The 13,961-nt window shown below is 36.6% G+C and overlaps 2 protein-coding genes across 2 annotated transcripts in view; one reads left to right on the forward strand and one right to left on the reverse strand.

Annotated features, from left to right (window-relative positions):
- Positions 1-11,657, forward strand: part of taok3a (TAO kinase 3a) — a 29,724-nt gene extending 18,067 nt beyond the window's left edge. Inside the window, exons 11-19 of the mRNA XM_052596705.1 lie at positions 46-231; positions 1,496-1,630; positions 5,128-5,364; positions 5,828-5,956; positions 6,333-6,536; positions 7,638-7,877; positions 8,218-8,430; positions 9,229-9,411; positions 10,417-11,657. Coding sequence (XP_052452665.1) covers positions 46-231; positions 1,496-1,630; positions 5,128-5,364; positions 5,828-5,956; positions 6,333-6,536; positions 7,638-7,877; positions 8,218-8,430; positions 9,229-9,411; positions 10,417-10,578 — 1,689 coding nt within the window. The 3' untranslated portion in view covers positions 10,579-11,657. The remainder of the gene's footprint in view (positions 1-45; positions 232-1,495; positions 1,631-5,127; positions 5,365-5,827; positions 5,957-6,332; positions 6,537-7,637; positions 7,878-8,217; positions 8,431-9,228; positions 9,412-10,416) is intronic.
- Positions 11,658-11,662: 5 nt separating this feature from the next.
- On the reverse strand, positions 11,663-13,909 carry pebp1 (phosphatidylethanolamine binding protein 1). Its single transcript, XM_052596716.1, has 4 exons — positions 13,701-13,909; positions 12,704-12,813; positions 12,452-12,552; positions 11,663-12,264 (listed from the first exon to the last, which is right to left on the reverse strand). The coding sequence occupies exons 1-4, from the start codon at positions 13,833-13,835 to the stop codon at positions 12,047-12,049; spliced, it is 564 nt and encodes a 187-aa protein (XP_052452676.1). The 5' UTR covers positions 13,836-13,909; the 3' UTR covers positions 11,663-12,046.
- Between the last annotated feature and the right edge of the window lie 52 nt (positions 13,910-13,961).

Here is a 13,961-nt window from a genome sequence, read left to right on the forward strand (position 1 = left end):
TTAGTAATTGAAATAAATCTGGGTTTTTTTGTGTCTTTTAAACAGGATGGAGATCAGGCAGGCTGTAAGATGAACAGTTTGGGCAGTAATCATTCCATCCCCAGCACCTCTGTTAGCACCGGCAGTCAGAGCAGCAGCGTCAACAGCCTGCAGGAGGTGCCAGATGACTCCTGCTCCGAGCTGCACCACGACTACGACAGCACCCTCGAGTCTTCCACGCACCACAAAAAGGTCCCAGACATGCACACTGTCCAGAACTTTTAAAATGCAGTGCAGTCCTTTTTTATTTTTAGGTTTTAAATACTTACTTACCATACTTTCATGGATGCTGACAAACAAAAATAGAACATATGCTTTCCAGACCGTTCCTGGAAATCATTTCCTATGTTTTTCTCTCTCAGTCAAGCTATTTAATTCTCCAGAAGACTGGCTTGTTACAATTTTAATTGTACACACAGTCTTTCAGGGCACAGGGAAGTTATACTTAAAGTTAATATTAGATTTAATGTTCTCTTAAAATATAAAGTTCACCAAATGTGCTTGAGACCGCAATATACTGTATAGTAAGTAAGTGTTATAGGAACTAAAATAGTTGTTTCTTGTGGTTAAATTGTCTAACAAGACTCGGGGCGAATTATTTTAGCAGTTGTTGCAAGTATTTCATAGTCAAAGAACATAAGGGTCAAAAGTCAATGACAACATGTTTTTACTATGGCTTCACAATTAATAAAAAAAAAAAAAAACGAAACCGTTATAGATAGAGAAGCGCAAATAGCAAATCACAGAGGCTGCAATTTAATTAAATAAATATATGAAAATCCATGAACATTAATATTATAATTTTACAGTTATACTTTAAAATATGATTTTTCTTATTTTTCAATGAAATATTACATTATTTGATTTTATTATATTAAATATTTTATTTGGCAACATTAATAATAATAATTGTTGTTGTTGTTTTTTATAGTCATATTGACATAAAAAATAATTGCTTTTAAAATAGATACGACACATTTTGTTTTGCTTTTTTTCCTCTAGCACTTTCTCTGAAAGTGTGTGATTTTGGAAGTTCACATTCACTTGCACACACATGATGGACTGATTGGCACTTCCTGTCCTCAAGGAAATTACATCAGCATGCAGGAAAAAAATGTATTGACTTTAGGGGAACTGAGCAGCTCTTCAACATGTTGTACTTCATTGTATTCACTGAGAGAAGACAAAGTCCTCAGGAATATGAATGCTTTAGTTGGACTAAACTTGTGGGTCAATTAATGAAGATATTTTAGGGTAGTGAGTCTGTTGGTATTGAATATCCTCATGCTGAAACGTCTCCGCTGATCCTACAGCAACAGCAAATAAAACTCCTGCTGCGGCTCTGATAGGGAAGATGCATAGCTTGAATGGACCGCAAGTCGCTTCGGATAAATCCTCAAGAGATTATGTTGTGACACCAAATCCTTGACTGGTTTTATGTGCTTTTTGTCCTCAGGATCATCAGTATATCCCTGATGACCTTCCTCACCGGGACCACCGGTCGGACCTGCACCCGTCCTCATCGGAAAGAGCTCCGGCTCATAACTATAAAAACCGTGAGCGCTTCGCCACCATCAAGTCAGCCTCACTGGTGAGGAAAAAGAATGACATCATCCTTACTGTCATCCTCTCATCCCCCCTCCTGTCCTGCTTTACTCTTTCTTTCATGCTTTTGCTTTAATACACTGCGGTCATTTCTGTCTCTCGGAGGTCTTTGCCTCTTTCTTTTCCTGTTTAACCCTCTCTTTATTTGACACAACGGTTCAAGACAAAAACGGTCCTACTTTTCTCCTTCACTCTCACGTCTGTTGTCAAGGCAACGTGATTCAGTCAATAGCCAGCTGCACTCCTCGCACGAGTCATTAGTGTTGTTGTCTACTATTAGTTAATACGTTATGATCCAACACAAAAGGATATTCTCATTCCTGAAGGGTTTTGGGGAATAAAATCGACCCTTTTTTGTCAATGTCAGACGTTTACGACAAATAAAGAATTCATTATGCTATTAAGCATGCAAAATAATCTATTGTGATACAACCACTTCCACCCTAATTGATGAATAAATGGAGATCACGGGCAGGCAGTGTAGTTGATCGCAGTATGCTTGGTTTAAAGGATGATGTCACCTGTTTCGGCCCCGTTTCTCTGGAGCGTGAGCACCCTCTAGGGGCAGACAACCGCTGTGGACTTTGTCTGATACTACAGACACTCATCTATCATTTCAGATGATCACAAAGGAGTGTGGCTTTAGTGGGTTTATGGGCATGGTGCACAGTTTTATGTATTTTTTTTTCCATCGACTTGGTGGTGGAATCAAGTGTGCACTTTTTATTTACTGATACGGGTTTAACTGTTGTGTGTAGTATGAGACTCAAGAATCTGGGCTATGCAGGGAAAGAGAATCTCTTTGTGTTTCATATTGAAAGCCGTAGAGGAGGGGTTGAGATGTAGAAAGAAAGTGAGAAAGGAGGGAAGACAAAAGGCAGAAGGTGAGGCTGAAGACATATTGAATAAATGAATTAAATTGATATATGGATGTATTGGCTAAACTATAGAGATGAAAAAGGCAACTTGAGAATGTCTTGGATGCATCAGAAAAGAGGTTTGTTACCAGTTGAAAATTTAGTATTTCGTGATATCCAACGTTTTGTTTCTTTAGTTTTTTGCTTTCAAGCAGTTTTCATTTTGTTGTTTTCCGCTCACAGTTTACATTGGATCCTTGGCTTTCTTTTAAAGCCTAGTGAACTACCATACGGTCTGCTCCCTACATAAACTGTCACGTTCACGTCCTAACAGTCATGTAATCTCATTAAACTCTCAGATAAGTCATATTTCTGCAGAATAGGTACGATCATCATTCACAAAGTTCCACGGGTATGCTTTTGTGACTGATTTCATAATGACTGTTACTAATAAGAATGTAGTACTCTAAGTCAAATTGTAATTTTTTTTTAAACCTGTGACAAAGCCATTATTTGTACCCAGCAAATGTGATTTTCTGTCAGGGCCAGCACATAAGTGGCAGATTTACTCTAGTGTTCACATTAGGAGAATTGTTTGTGTGGTCCTCATCATTGATTCCAATAGAGTTATACATTAGCTGTTGCCAAACTGAATCATGTTTCCCTAATAAATGTATAGTTATGCAACAGTTCAGTAGTTTGGGATAATTTTTTTAAGTTTTTTTTTTTTTCAGGCTGCATTTATTTGATCTTTTAGAAAAACGTTAATATTGTTAAATGTTTTCAGCAGACATTACTCTAGTCTTCAGTGCCACATAATCTTTCAGAAATCATTTAAATACGCTGATTTGTTGCTCAAGAATAACAACATAACAGTCTTTACTCTTTTGCACAGTGTAATGCGTCCTTGCTGAATGATAGTATCAGTTTCTTAAAAAGAAAAAAAGCCTAACCTTAAATTACATAGTACCTAAATTATTTTATTATTAAAATATAGTTCATTTATATGATTTCTCTTAACTCATCTGCAACCTTAGGTTATGTATTTTTCCCTTTGTTGCAGTGCACTCTTTGTGTGAGGGATGTAGCCGATGCTGCTTTAGAAGGCAGCTTCTACATATTGTAGAAGGATTTTTTTGCATAATTATCCTTAAAACAAAATCAAGTCACACTGATGCAGTTATGCTGATTATACATACTACATAGTACTATTAGTAAATAGTACCAAAAAGTACCAAAACATATCAATAAAAAAAAGCCTTCTAAAGTCTTGTTTCCATCAAACTTTTATTAAAAAAAAAAAAGAAAAAATGTAAGCATGTATTTAGATTTGACTTGGTCAGAAGTTAAATGTGAACCCAGTTAAGGTGCCCATCTGTGTCACCTTTAACCTGAAAGTGTTTGTCACTGCATCCCATTCTTCCTGTGCCACCAGGGCTTAGTGTTATCACATGTCCCTTTGGTGTGGCCGATAGGGACATTTGGGCTGCGAGCGATTGGATTGGTGACTGCGGTTACAGTGGGGCTACTGATTCAGGGTGATTAGGAAATCTACAGGCGTCTCATGTGACTGGCCTACTAAACGCTGCTTAGCCCGTGCGCAGGGCCAGGCCTCTCTGAGAACCTCATTCATTCCCGGCGCACCTGCGAGGAGAGAGGAGAAGCAGTGTTCACCCTCTCTCTTTATCCCCATCCCTCTCTTGCTCTCCCTTTCTCTCCCGGTGGGTTTTGAGCGAGTGCTTTTGGGGGGATGTAATGCAGGCGACTCTCAATGTTCTCACGGGTGGTTTATTTCGCCAACATGTTTGGCTTGAGGAATTCAGGTGGGAGTTACGAGAAACTCAACGAACAGTTTGATCTGGACACGCCCTTTTTCCAGGTTTGTCTTCCGGGGATTTGCAGAAATCAAGGGAACGGTGGGGTTTTTCTGATTTAATTTCTATATTTAGTGGATTCGATGACCTTCTAGATATAGAAAATGCACATAGGCAATGTTTAGATGCGTAACATTCACAATTGCAACTTTTTTCTCTTATTTAATTATCCTTTGTTTTGATGGACTAGATGGTCAATTTTCCAACATGCTCTATTTTAATTGGTCAGTATAATTATATAGTACCGGTACTTGCTATTTTCATGTTACTTTGATATCACAAGAACTTTAAGTCTTATCAGTTGCTTTGCTGTAGATTTCACGGCTTTTTCTGGTTATTCTGCTCTCATAAAGTGAGAAGATGACACTGATCATCTTATGATCTGGTTACACAGTTCAATGGACATTACCTAATGAATTATTCCACTGGACTATTTCTTGTTTTTCTTTCCAGTTATTCACAATCCTGAGATATTTTCATGGGCATGCTTTAGAAACATTCCCACAGGTTACAATTTAAAAGGTGCTAATAGGGATTCAAAGTTTTCAAGTAGGGAAATGCATGTGACCTGATATCTAATTTTGAATGATTTGACAATGTCTTAAGATTTCCGCCATTTACCAAATTTGAGTTAATGCAACCTTTGATCACCATCATTCAAATGTCAGTTCTTCCCAAGATCTGAAATGACAGAATCTCATCATAATCATCTCAAAAGTTCACCTTCACTGACCAAATTCTTTTCCATCTAGGTAACGCGACAGATCCACGAACATGAGCAGGAAAATGAGCTCCGAGAGCAGATGTCAGGGTACAAACGCATGCGACGGCAGCACCAGAAGCAGCTGATTGCTCTGGAGAACAAGCTGAAGGCAGAGATGGATGAGCACAGGCTGAAGCTCCAAAAAGAACTGGAAACCCACGCCAACAATGCCTTCATTGAGCTGGAGAAACTTGCCAAGAAGCACGCCATCCAAACTGACAAAGAAGTGGGTGATCGTTCTTTATTCTTATGCTGAGACCCAAAGAGTTTATAGTTTCTAGCCAATCAAATATTGGTCAATTAAAATCGACATTATGTTTGCTGAAAACAATGATTGACCAAAATATCCTCTATAATGGTTATTTTGAGACTTGCATTACAATAACCTCTTAAACGATAAATACTGTACAATTAGTTCAAAAGTTCATGTAGATCATGTGAAATATGCCCCAGTTTATATTATTATTTTCCATATTGCATGTTAAACATGTAAATAGCCAAGAGATGCATGCTAATTATTCATGTAGCAAATGTTGATTAGTATGTTAATGAAGCCAGAGAAGAAAAAGGAACTGTGTGGTTTTAGTTCATTTTCAGTTGCTTTAACATTTAATAAAAATCTGTCACATACTGAAGTTGCAATGAAATTTACAATGATATTAATGATAAATCTGTTTTATGTCCCTCAGATGAAAACACTGGGAGCTGATGAGAAGAAGTTCCAGCAGCAAATCATGGCCCAGCAGAAGAAAGAGCTCACCAACTTCCTTGATAACCAGAAGAAACAGTATAAGCTGTGCAAGGAGAAGATCAAAGAGGTTCTTGTTTAGTTCCTACAAATTGAGACTAAAATTAACCCCATTTTCTAGAAAATTCATATTTCAAAGAAAATTTTCAAAATGACTTTCCTATTCTATTCTTAACTTATCAAACTATTTTTTTTTATTATTCCTAAATGCGTCATATAGAAAAAGCTTTGATCCAATTAATTAAATAAAGTCCTGCCATACATTTGACTTTTTTACTAAATATTTGGCATAGAAAAACCACATTACTGGAGTAAAATGGGTTGCAATTGCCTTTTCATATTTATTAAATATGATTGTTCTTTGGCAATAAAAATAAGTTTTAGTCTAAAATCCCCCCTTTTAATTCCTGTGTCTCTTTTCATGGTGCTTATGATTCTGTGTTCAGGAAATGAGTGAAGACCATAGCACGCCTAAGAAAGAGAAGCAGGAGAGGCTCTCCAAGCACAAGGAGAACATTCAGCACTCTCAGGCTGAAGAAGAGGCTCAGCTGTTGGGTCAGCAGAGGGCTTTCTACGATAGAAACTGCAGGGCCTTCAAACGCAAGATCATGGTCAAGAGACACGAGTTTGAGCAGGAGCAGTTACGAGAGGTGGGGATGAAATGCTTCACAAGTCAGAAAAAGAGACAAAAGACTGCTTAGCACTCTGAAATTTGTTTTGGGGTCAGTAAGATTGTTGAAAACTTAATAGAATATTTCTCTTATTTCAAGATGGATAATACTAAATGTATCTTGAGCACCAAATTTCACAATATTACGATTTTTACTGCGTTTAAAATAAATGCAGCCTTGGTGGGAAAATGTACAAAAATTAGAAAAAAAAAACATCTTACTGATCCTACACTTTTGAATAGTAGTGTGTATGTATATGTACAAGATAATGAAGGCTTTTTTCAGGGTTCCTGTACATTTTGAACCGTTTCTCTGGGTTGGTGACTGTTTTCAATTAATCTGATTTAAAAATAAGTAATGCAGCAATGTGCAAATCTCTTAATCTAGTGGTTTAATCTGCTGGAAACCTTGGACAATTTTACAGTGTCTATAAAACAACAAATATGATGCATAATGGTCCAGTGGTTTGCAAACCTAGTCCAAATATTCGATGTCTTCACTTTTTTTTTTTTATGGTTTCATTCGTGTGATCATTCCTTTAACTGTTGTAACATTTGCTTACTAAGGCAAACTATTAGTATTATTGTTGTTGTGCTTACTTTTGATTAGGGGTTTGTTTTAAACCACAAACCTTGTTCTGTAACTCGTCCCACAGAAGAATCACTTGATGAAGAGGTGTTGCTATTACTTGGATTAAAAAAAAAAAAAAACAAACAAAAAAAAACATTATATTTATATTGAAGGAGGTTTCCCTGCAATATCTAGTGACCAGAATATCATCATTTAAGAAACTACATAGAGACCAGCCCTTTTGGGCAACTAAACGATCACCTGTTGACCAAAATGAACACCCTAATTACCTAGTTGTGCCACAGCAAGTGTCCACATAGGATTTGGCTAGAAAACATCAGAATACCTCAACAATCACAGCAGATACCCTGGCATTTTGTACAGAAAACACCACTTATTTTCTTAAGGATATGTAAAGATCCAGTTATTAACATTAGTAGATTTAAAAGAGACCTTATTATTTAATTAACTTGATCTTGTCATATTAATTTATGTCTTTCTGTCTGTCAGGAGTTGAATAAGAAGAAGACCCAGAAGGAAATGGAGCATGCTATGTTGATCAGACAAGACGAGTCGACTCAAGAACTTGAGCACAGACAGCTGAAGACGCTACAGAAACTTCGCATGGATCTGATCCGCCTGCAGCACCAAACAGAGCTGGAGAACCAGATCGAATACAACAACCGGAGAGAGAGAGAACTGCACAGGAAACATGTGCTCGAACTACGGCAGCAGCCCAAGAACCTCAAGGTACCACCAACTGTGGCAAAAAAAGCATTTCTTATTACTTAGCTATATATAGTGAGAATTTAACCTACAAAATCTATGTAGGTCTCATTGTTTCTATGAGTGTGATTGCAAAATTAACCTTGTTTTTTAGAAACTGGGTAGATATTATGAACATAAGCAGGTCAGTCAAGACTGATGATTCTTTGATGTCTTTATCTGAGAAACATTTAACATTTAATATAAACAAAAGCACTTTACACTAAGGTTCCATTCGTTAACATTAGTAAAAAAAATCAAAACAATGAGCATTAATTAACCTGTGATTTTGGGTTTATTCAACTTTGAGTCTTGTCTCTTGCAGGCTATGGAGCTTCAGATAAAGAAACAGTTCCAGGATACTTGTAAAGTCCAGACAAAACAGTACAAGGCCCTGCGGCACCATCAGCTAGAGGTGACCCCCAAAAGCGAGCACAAGACGGTGTTGAAAGCCCTGAAGGATGAGCAAACGCGCAAACTGGCCATCCTGGCCGAGCAGTACGAGCAGAGCATCAACGAGATGATGGCAACACAGGCAGTGAGTGAAGAAATAACTCCATTAACAGGCCAATGAGTTCACATCAACCATGTATTCTAATATCTATGTGATATAATTATAGGAGTAGAGCATTTAAGCATTTAATGTCCATAATGTGAATTTTTTTTAAGAGACAACGAATAAGTAGTGGATAATAATTTGTAATATTTGTAATGGTGTTTATAGAGTATATAGAGTGCAGCAGTTGGGTTCTAGAAGTAAAAACTCAGTTTATTTTCTCCATAGGGATTTGATTTTTAATGACTACTTGTAAATCTGTAAAGAAATACTGTTCCAAGTTTGTTCATCAATGGTGTATGCTTTTCTAGAAGCCATCCATTTGCACTAATGCAACTTGTTTAATTTATTTTTTTTAACAGCTGAATTTTTGGTGGAAAACTACATTACCCATAATGCTACTTTATAGAAAATTCCACCAATCAGATTTGTTGAGGGCAAATTGCACCAAAAGAGCTCTTTGAGGAAAGACCTCTCCTATGATTTGATACTACATTTTTTTGCTTCAGATAAACATTTGTAATGTTATAATACACCTTAATAGTTGGTTGGCTTGGTTCATAGCTTACAACACTTTAATAAAGACTTTTTTTTTCAAATCCTTTTGGAAAATGGATGGAGAAAAATACTTTGTGTAGATTTAAATTTAACATAAAAAAACAGAGGCCTGCTGTTTGAAATTCCAGTCTCGGACTGTTGCCCCTACAAGAAGGCCATTGATGGTGGACCCATGCAAACCTTCTGAAGCTCACATGCGCGCACGTGTGTGTTTTTGTGTAGCTCCGTCTGGATGAGGCTCAGGAGGCGGAGTGCCAGGCACTGAGGCAGCAGCTGCAGCAGGAGATGGAGTTACTCAGTGCGTACCAGAGCAAGATCAAGATTCAGACCGAGGCTCAGCACGAGCGCGAGCAACAGAAACTGGAGCAGAAAGTCTCACTGCGCCGAGCGCACCTTGAACAGAAGGTCTAGTTCTGTTATTAACCTCTAATGCACCCACACTCTCTCAGCATCAATAGTGCTCTGCCAATATAGCTTTTTCAATGGCCAAACTAGACAGGATATTTAGCATTTAATGTCACATTTAATAAAATGCACTTCTTCTTTCTTTGCGCATCTAATATAAAATCTGCATTTTATTAAGTATTGTATATTCACATATTCAATGCTAACATCTAGGGTCAGTAAGAAATGAATACTTTTATTCAGCAAGGACACATGAAATCTAAACTGATAGTAAAGACTTTGTTACGAAATATTTTTATTTCAAATATATGAACTTTCTATTGTTCCGTGTCCAAAAAATATAATACCAGTTTAATCTCATAAAATGTAGAATAATAAAATAGTATCAGTTTCCACAAAAAATATTAAGCAGCACAACTGTTTTCAGTATTGATAAATGTTTATTGGGCTGCAAATCATTATATTAGAATGATTTCTGAAGGATCAATCCACACTGAAGACACCTTTTTTTTTTTTTTTTTTTTGAATATTTAAGTATTGCTGTTTTTACTGAAACTTTAAATATTTAATAAAGTAATAGATTTTATGCAGTATGTTATTAATATAATATACTCAATCTTTAATTGTATACATTGTATTTAGTATTTGTTTTACAGCCTATTTGAATTGTATTCACTCAAATATATTAGATGCTAATTGAAATATATAGAATTGTAAATATATATGATATACAAATTTTGGTTTGATAACCTCCAGCCATTATTATATTACGGCACAAAAACAGTTGTACCCTTGTGATATTACTTCCATACAACAATTAGGTTAAGAAGGTAATATCCAATTTTTTTTTGACTATATCCAGTGATATTAGACTGTTCAAAATCCTTAGACATTAACATAAGTGGCATCGGTCCATCAAAGTCCTTGATTTCAGTAAAGATTATAGCTCCTTCTTCACCTCTGTTGGGATTCTGTTTTGTTTGAGCTTCTGTCCTGTGTTTTCAGATTGAGGAGGAGCTGGCTTCTCTTCAGAAAGAGCGCACTGACCGAATCAAACACCTGCTGGACCGTCAGGAGAGAGAAATCGACGCCTTCGATATGGAGAGCCTTCGTATGGGTTTCAATAACTTGGGTGCTTTGGACTACCCTAAAGATGACTACAGATGAGACTATAACACTCCGCCCCATCCTCCCTCTTTCCTGCTCGTCCACTTATCCTTTTTTTTTTGTTTGTTTTTTGGAACAAATCTGTTGTTTTTGCTACTGACCGTCCTATCAATCCTCTGGGCTGGTGCCTGCACAGGCCTTACACATTTCTAGACACATCATGGGAGAACATGCTGGATAACATCCTTTAGTTGTCTCTTTTTATATATAAATATTCTATACGAGACGATTAAATCTGTCAGTGTTGATGTCAATGTTTTCTCGTGCAATGGTAACACTTTCAGTGTAATTACAATTAAATAGAGATTTCAAGACAAAAGCAATATGAACGGGGTTTGTATTGCCAATTTTAATCCAGATGCACTTTTTTTTTTTTTTTTGACAGGTTGTGATTTAAGAATTTTTTTAAAGCTTTTTTTTTTTTTTTTTTGCTGCAGCCTTTGCCTCTTGCTGCTTGAATCTCTATTTGGTATTTATTCACCCAGAGAAAATGACAAACACCTTTTAAGTATTGGCGAAATTTGATAAAGTTTGCATATTAAACCAGTGTACATATTTGATAGTTGCATCTGTGACTCTGAGATTCTTATGGTAATTGAATATTTTATTTTTTTGAGAACCCACTGCATTCATATGTACGTTACCATAATTCACCTCAGCTGAGGTGCACAATGTGATTAATACATATGTGAATCTTAACTCATGGTACCCGCACAAAGGGCTGAAGGGGAAGGGACATGTATTTTGTGTATAGAAGGCTTTATGGAGAACTTTTACTTATTTTCCTATTACATTTTAACTGAATTGCAATTTCTTTTTATATATATATACACATATATACACACACACATCTATATATAATAAATGTTTCACCACCCTTTCCCTCCTGCAGTCACTGGTGAAATTTTCAAAAGCCTCTCGTTTCATGATCTTCTCCAGCTGTGTATTTTCGACAAAGTCCCATTAGTGAATAAAAACGCTTTACTGTCGCATGCACTTTACATTTGTTTTCAAGGTGAGGAGGCATGATTCTGTCAGAGCTTTTAATTATATTTGTAAATAAAGTGCTCATCACACAAGCGACGTCTTTCCATAGTCTGGTTTCATTTTCCAGGAATTTTATTCCAACTGTTAATTTCCAGTATATAGCAATGAAAGTTGAGAAATTAAAGGTGCAGCCATAAATACAACACACATTCGCCTTGAATTGTATTCAATGGTGCAAAGTGTTTTTTGTTTTTTTTTAAACCGAAAGCGAAGTGACATAAATGAAGGCATTGACTGAAATTGCTTGAATAGTTCCCTTTCAATTCAACTTGAACAAAATAAATTCATCATTCCTACAAGGCTTTTAAAGCAAAGGACATTTTAGTTTAATTGTTTCTTTTTTTTTTTTTTTTTATAGCTGAAGTGAAAATGTACTGAGTCGAGCTCTGTTCAACAATGAGAGAAATTCGCAATTATTTCCTTATTTGCCAGCAAGCTGTTCGTAAAGTTTGGGCACATAGTTGTCCCACTCTGCCTGGAAGCAAGACCCTGCGATTGGAGCCCCGAGGCCGTATTTCTTCCGGAAACCCTGGATCTTGAATTTGCCACGATTATCTCCAGAACGATTGGAGAGCACACGTTCGGTGCAGCTGATGCTGCCTGGTTGTTCATAAACCAGCCACACGTAACGATGGAGACCTGAAGAGATTCATACACAAGTGTTACATTCAAATTCTGTAATCATTTACTCAGAGTCATATAACAGAAGGCTGGTTAAAAAAAAATCTTCAAAATATAATCTTTTGTCTTCCACAGATCAAAGTTATGCAGGTGGACTAGCCATTTAATTGCGTAATTTTATGCCAGTCAGTCTAAAAACTCTCGCCTGTTCCCTTGGGGGGTCCTGCACCAACATAGTCCGACATGACACATCCACTGGAGATGTCATTTCCTTTCATGTTGACGACAAGGAAGTGGTGCCATTCCCTAAGATAAAACGGATAGATTAAGTTGCCTTCTAACCAGTTCAAACATGTTCACACTCACTAGGGAATCCCTTTGTTTACTACTGCAGTTTGTGCTCATCTTTATTTCAGTTCTGATATGATGAATATGGTTGAATTATCTGAAACCATACCGAAATTTGGGGTCTTTTCGGCTGGGTGCGTCTGGATCGGTCATGGCCAATGTGTACAGCTTACCAGGGTCACATCCCTCCCACTCAATGGATGTGGGCGGATTTTGCACCTACAAAATGAAAAAAAAAAAACTTAAAGATACAAATTTTGAATAAAATTTTATATATATATATATATATATATATATATATATATATATATATATATATATGTGGATATATATATTATTTAGTATACATTTTTGAACATAACTGTGTACAAGGCAAACCTTTTGTTCCCCACAGTTTTTACATGCACTTAAACTGTAATTACGATTTTTAAATAAGATTTTTATGTGGTCTTTCAATTAATATCGGGTAAAAACTGCATGCAGCATAATTAGAAAAATGCTGTTTAAAACACCTTTGGTAATAGATGTCCTATTTGACCATGAATTCACTTCTTAACATGGCAAAACCAATTTATTTGTAGAATATGTATTTATATATTTAAATAACGCAACTTATAATATAAATTACAATGCAAGACGATTAAAATAATTATTATTACTAGCACAACAGCTAACAGTTAAAATTGTATCTATAGTATATCTATATTTATAATACAATATGACTTGTCAGTTCAGAAGACCTGCATTCATTTGACCTAATTTCTGTATTGCTATGAAGGCCTTTATTCTAATTAAGGTGGTGGCCAATTCATTTGTAGCTCACAATTTTTGCAGTGATGCAGTGTCCACATTACATCACTTGATCGTGAAATGTCAAGGGAGATGCAACTTTAGCGGAGTACAAACCTTGTGTTATTACATAACAAACAGACCAAATGCGTTCACTTTTAACCCTCTTAAGTAAATGCAAATGCAAATGAAAGCTAATTTCTACTCATTCTGGCAACCTTCATTAAAAACGCATATCAGCAAGTCAGAAGTGCTGCAGAACCGTTAGCTACAGGCACTGGCCTAAATTCCTGCATGCGCGTGCTCTGGACTCTGACCTGAGTAGGAGTGAACACTTTCCCCAGCGAGTCAATTTCCAAAGATCCATATTTGACAGTTAGAGGCTTGGCTGGTTGTTCCTCCACCTCTGTAAGCGCTAGAGAACCTGTCCATTCAGTAATATCCACAGGCATGATGACTCAATGCTCTCTCTTGCGAGATATCACTGACCGCAGTAGAAAAGCAGAGCTTCTGTCTCCCCCTACAGATATTATATTGTGATTGTTCATTGGACTGTGTGGCCAGCGGCATAGCCAATC

The sequence above is a fragment of the Carassius gibelio genome, chromosome A5 (genome assembly GCF_023724105.1).
Source record: "Carassius gibelio isolate Cgi1373 ecotype wild population from Czech Republic chromosome A5, carGib1.2-hapl.c, whole genome shotgun sequence".
NCBI classification, from domain to species: Eukaryota; Metazoa; Chordata; class Actinopteri; order Cypriniformes; family Cyprinidae; genus Carassius; species Carassius gibelio.

What these genes read in the sequence shown, in the direction of transcription:
- pebp1 (XM_052596716.1), bottom strand. Translation starts at nt 13,835, where the DNA reads ATGCCTGTGGATATTACTGAATGGACAGGTTCTCTAGCGCTTACAGAG. An exon ending in AAGTGTTCACTCCTACTCAG is followed by an intron (nt 12,814 to 13,700) that starts GTCAGAGTCCAG and finishes TTCATTTTGTAG; the next exon opens with GTGCAAAATCCGCCCACATC. An exon ending in CGAAAAGACCCCAAATTTCG is followed by an intron (nt 12,553 to 12,703) that starts GTATGGTTTCAG and finishes GTTTTATCTTAG; the next exon opens with GGAATGGCACCACTTCCTTG.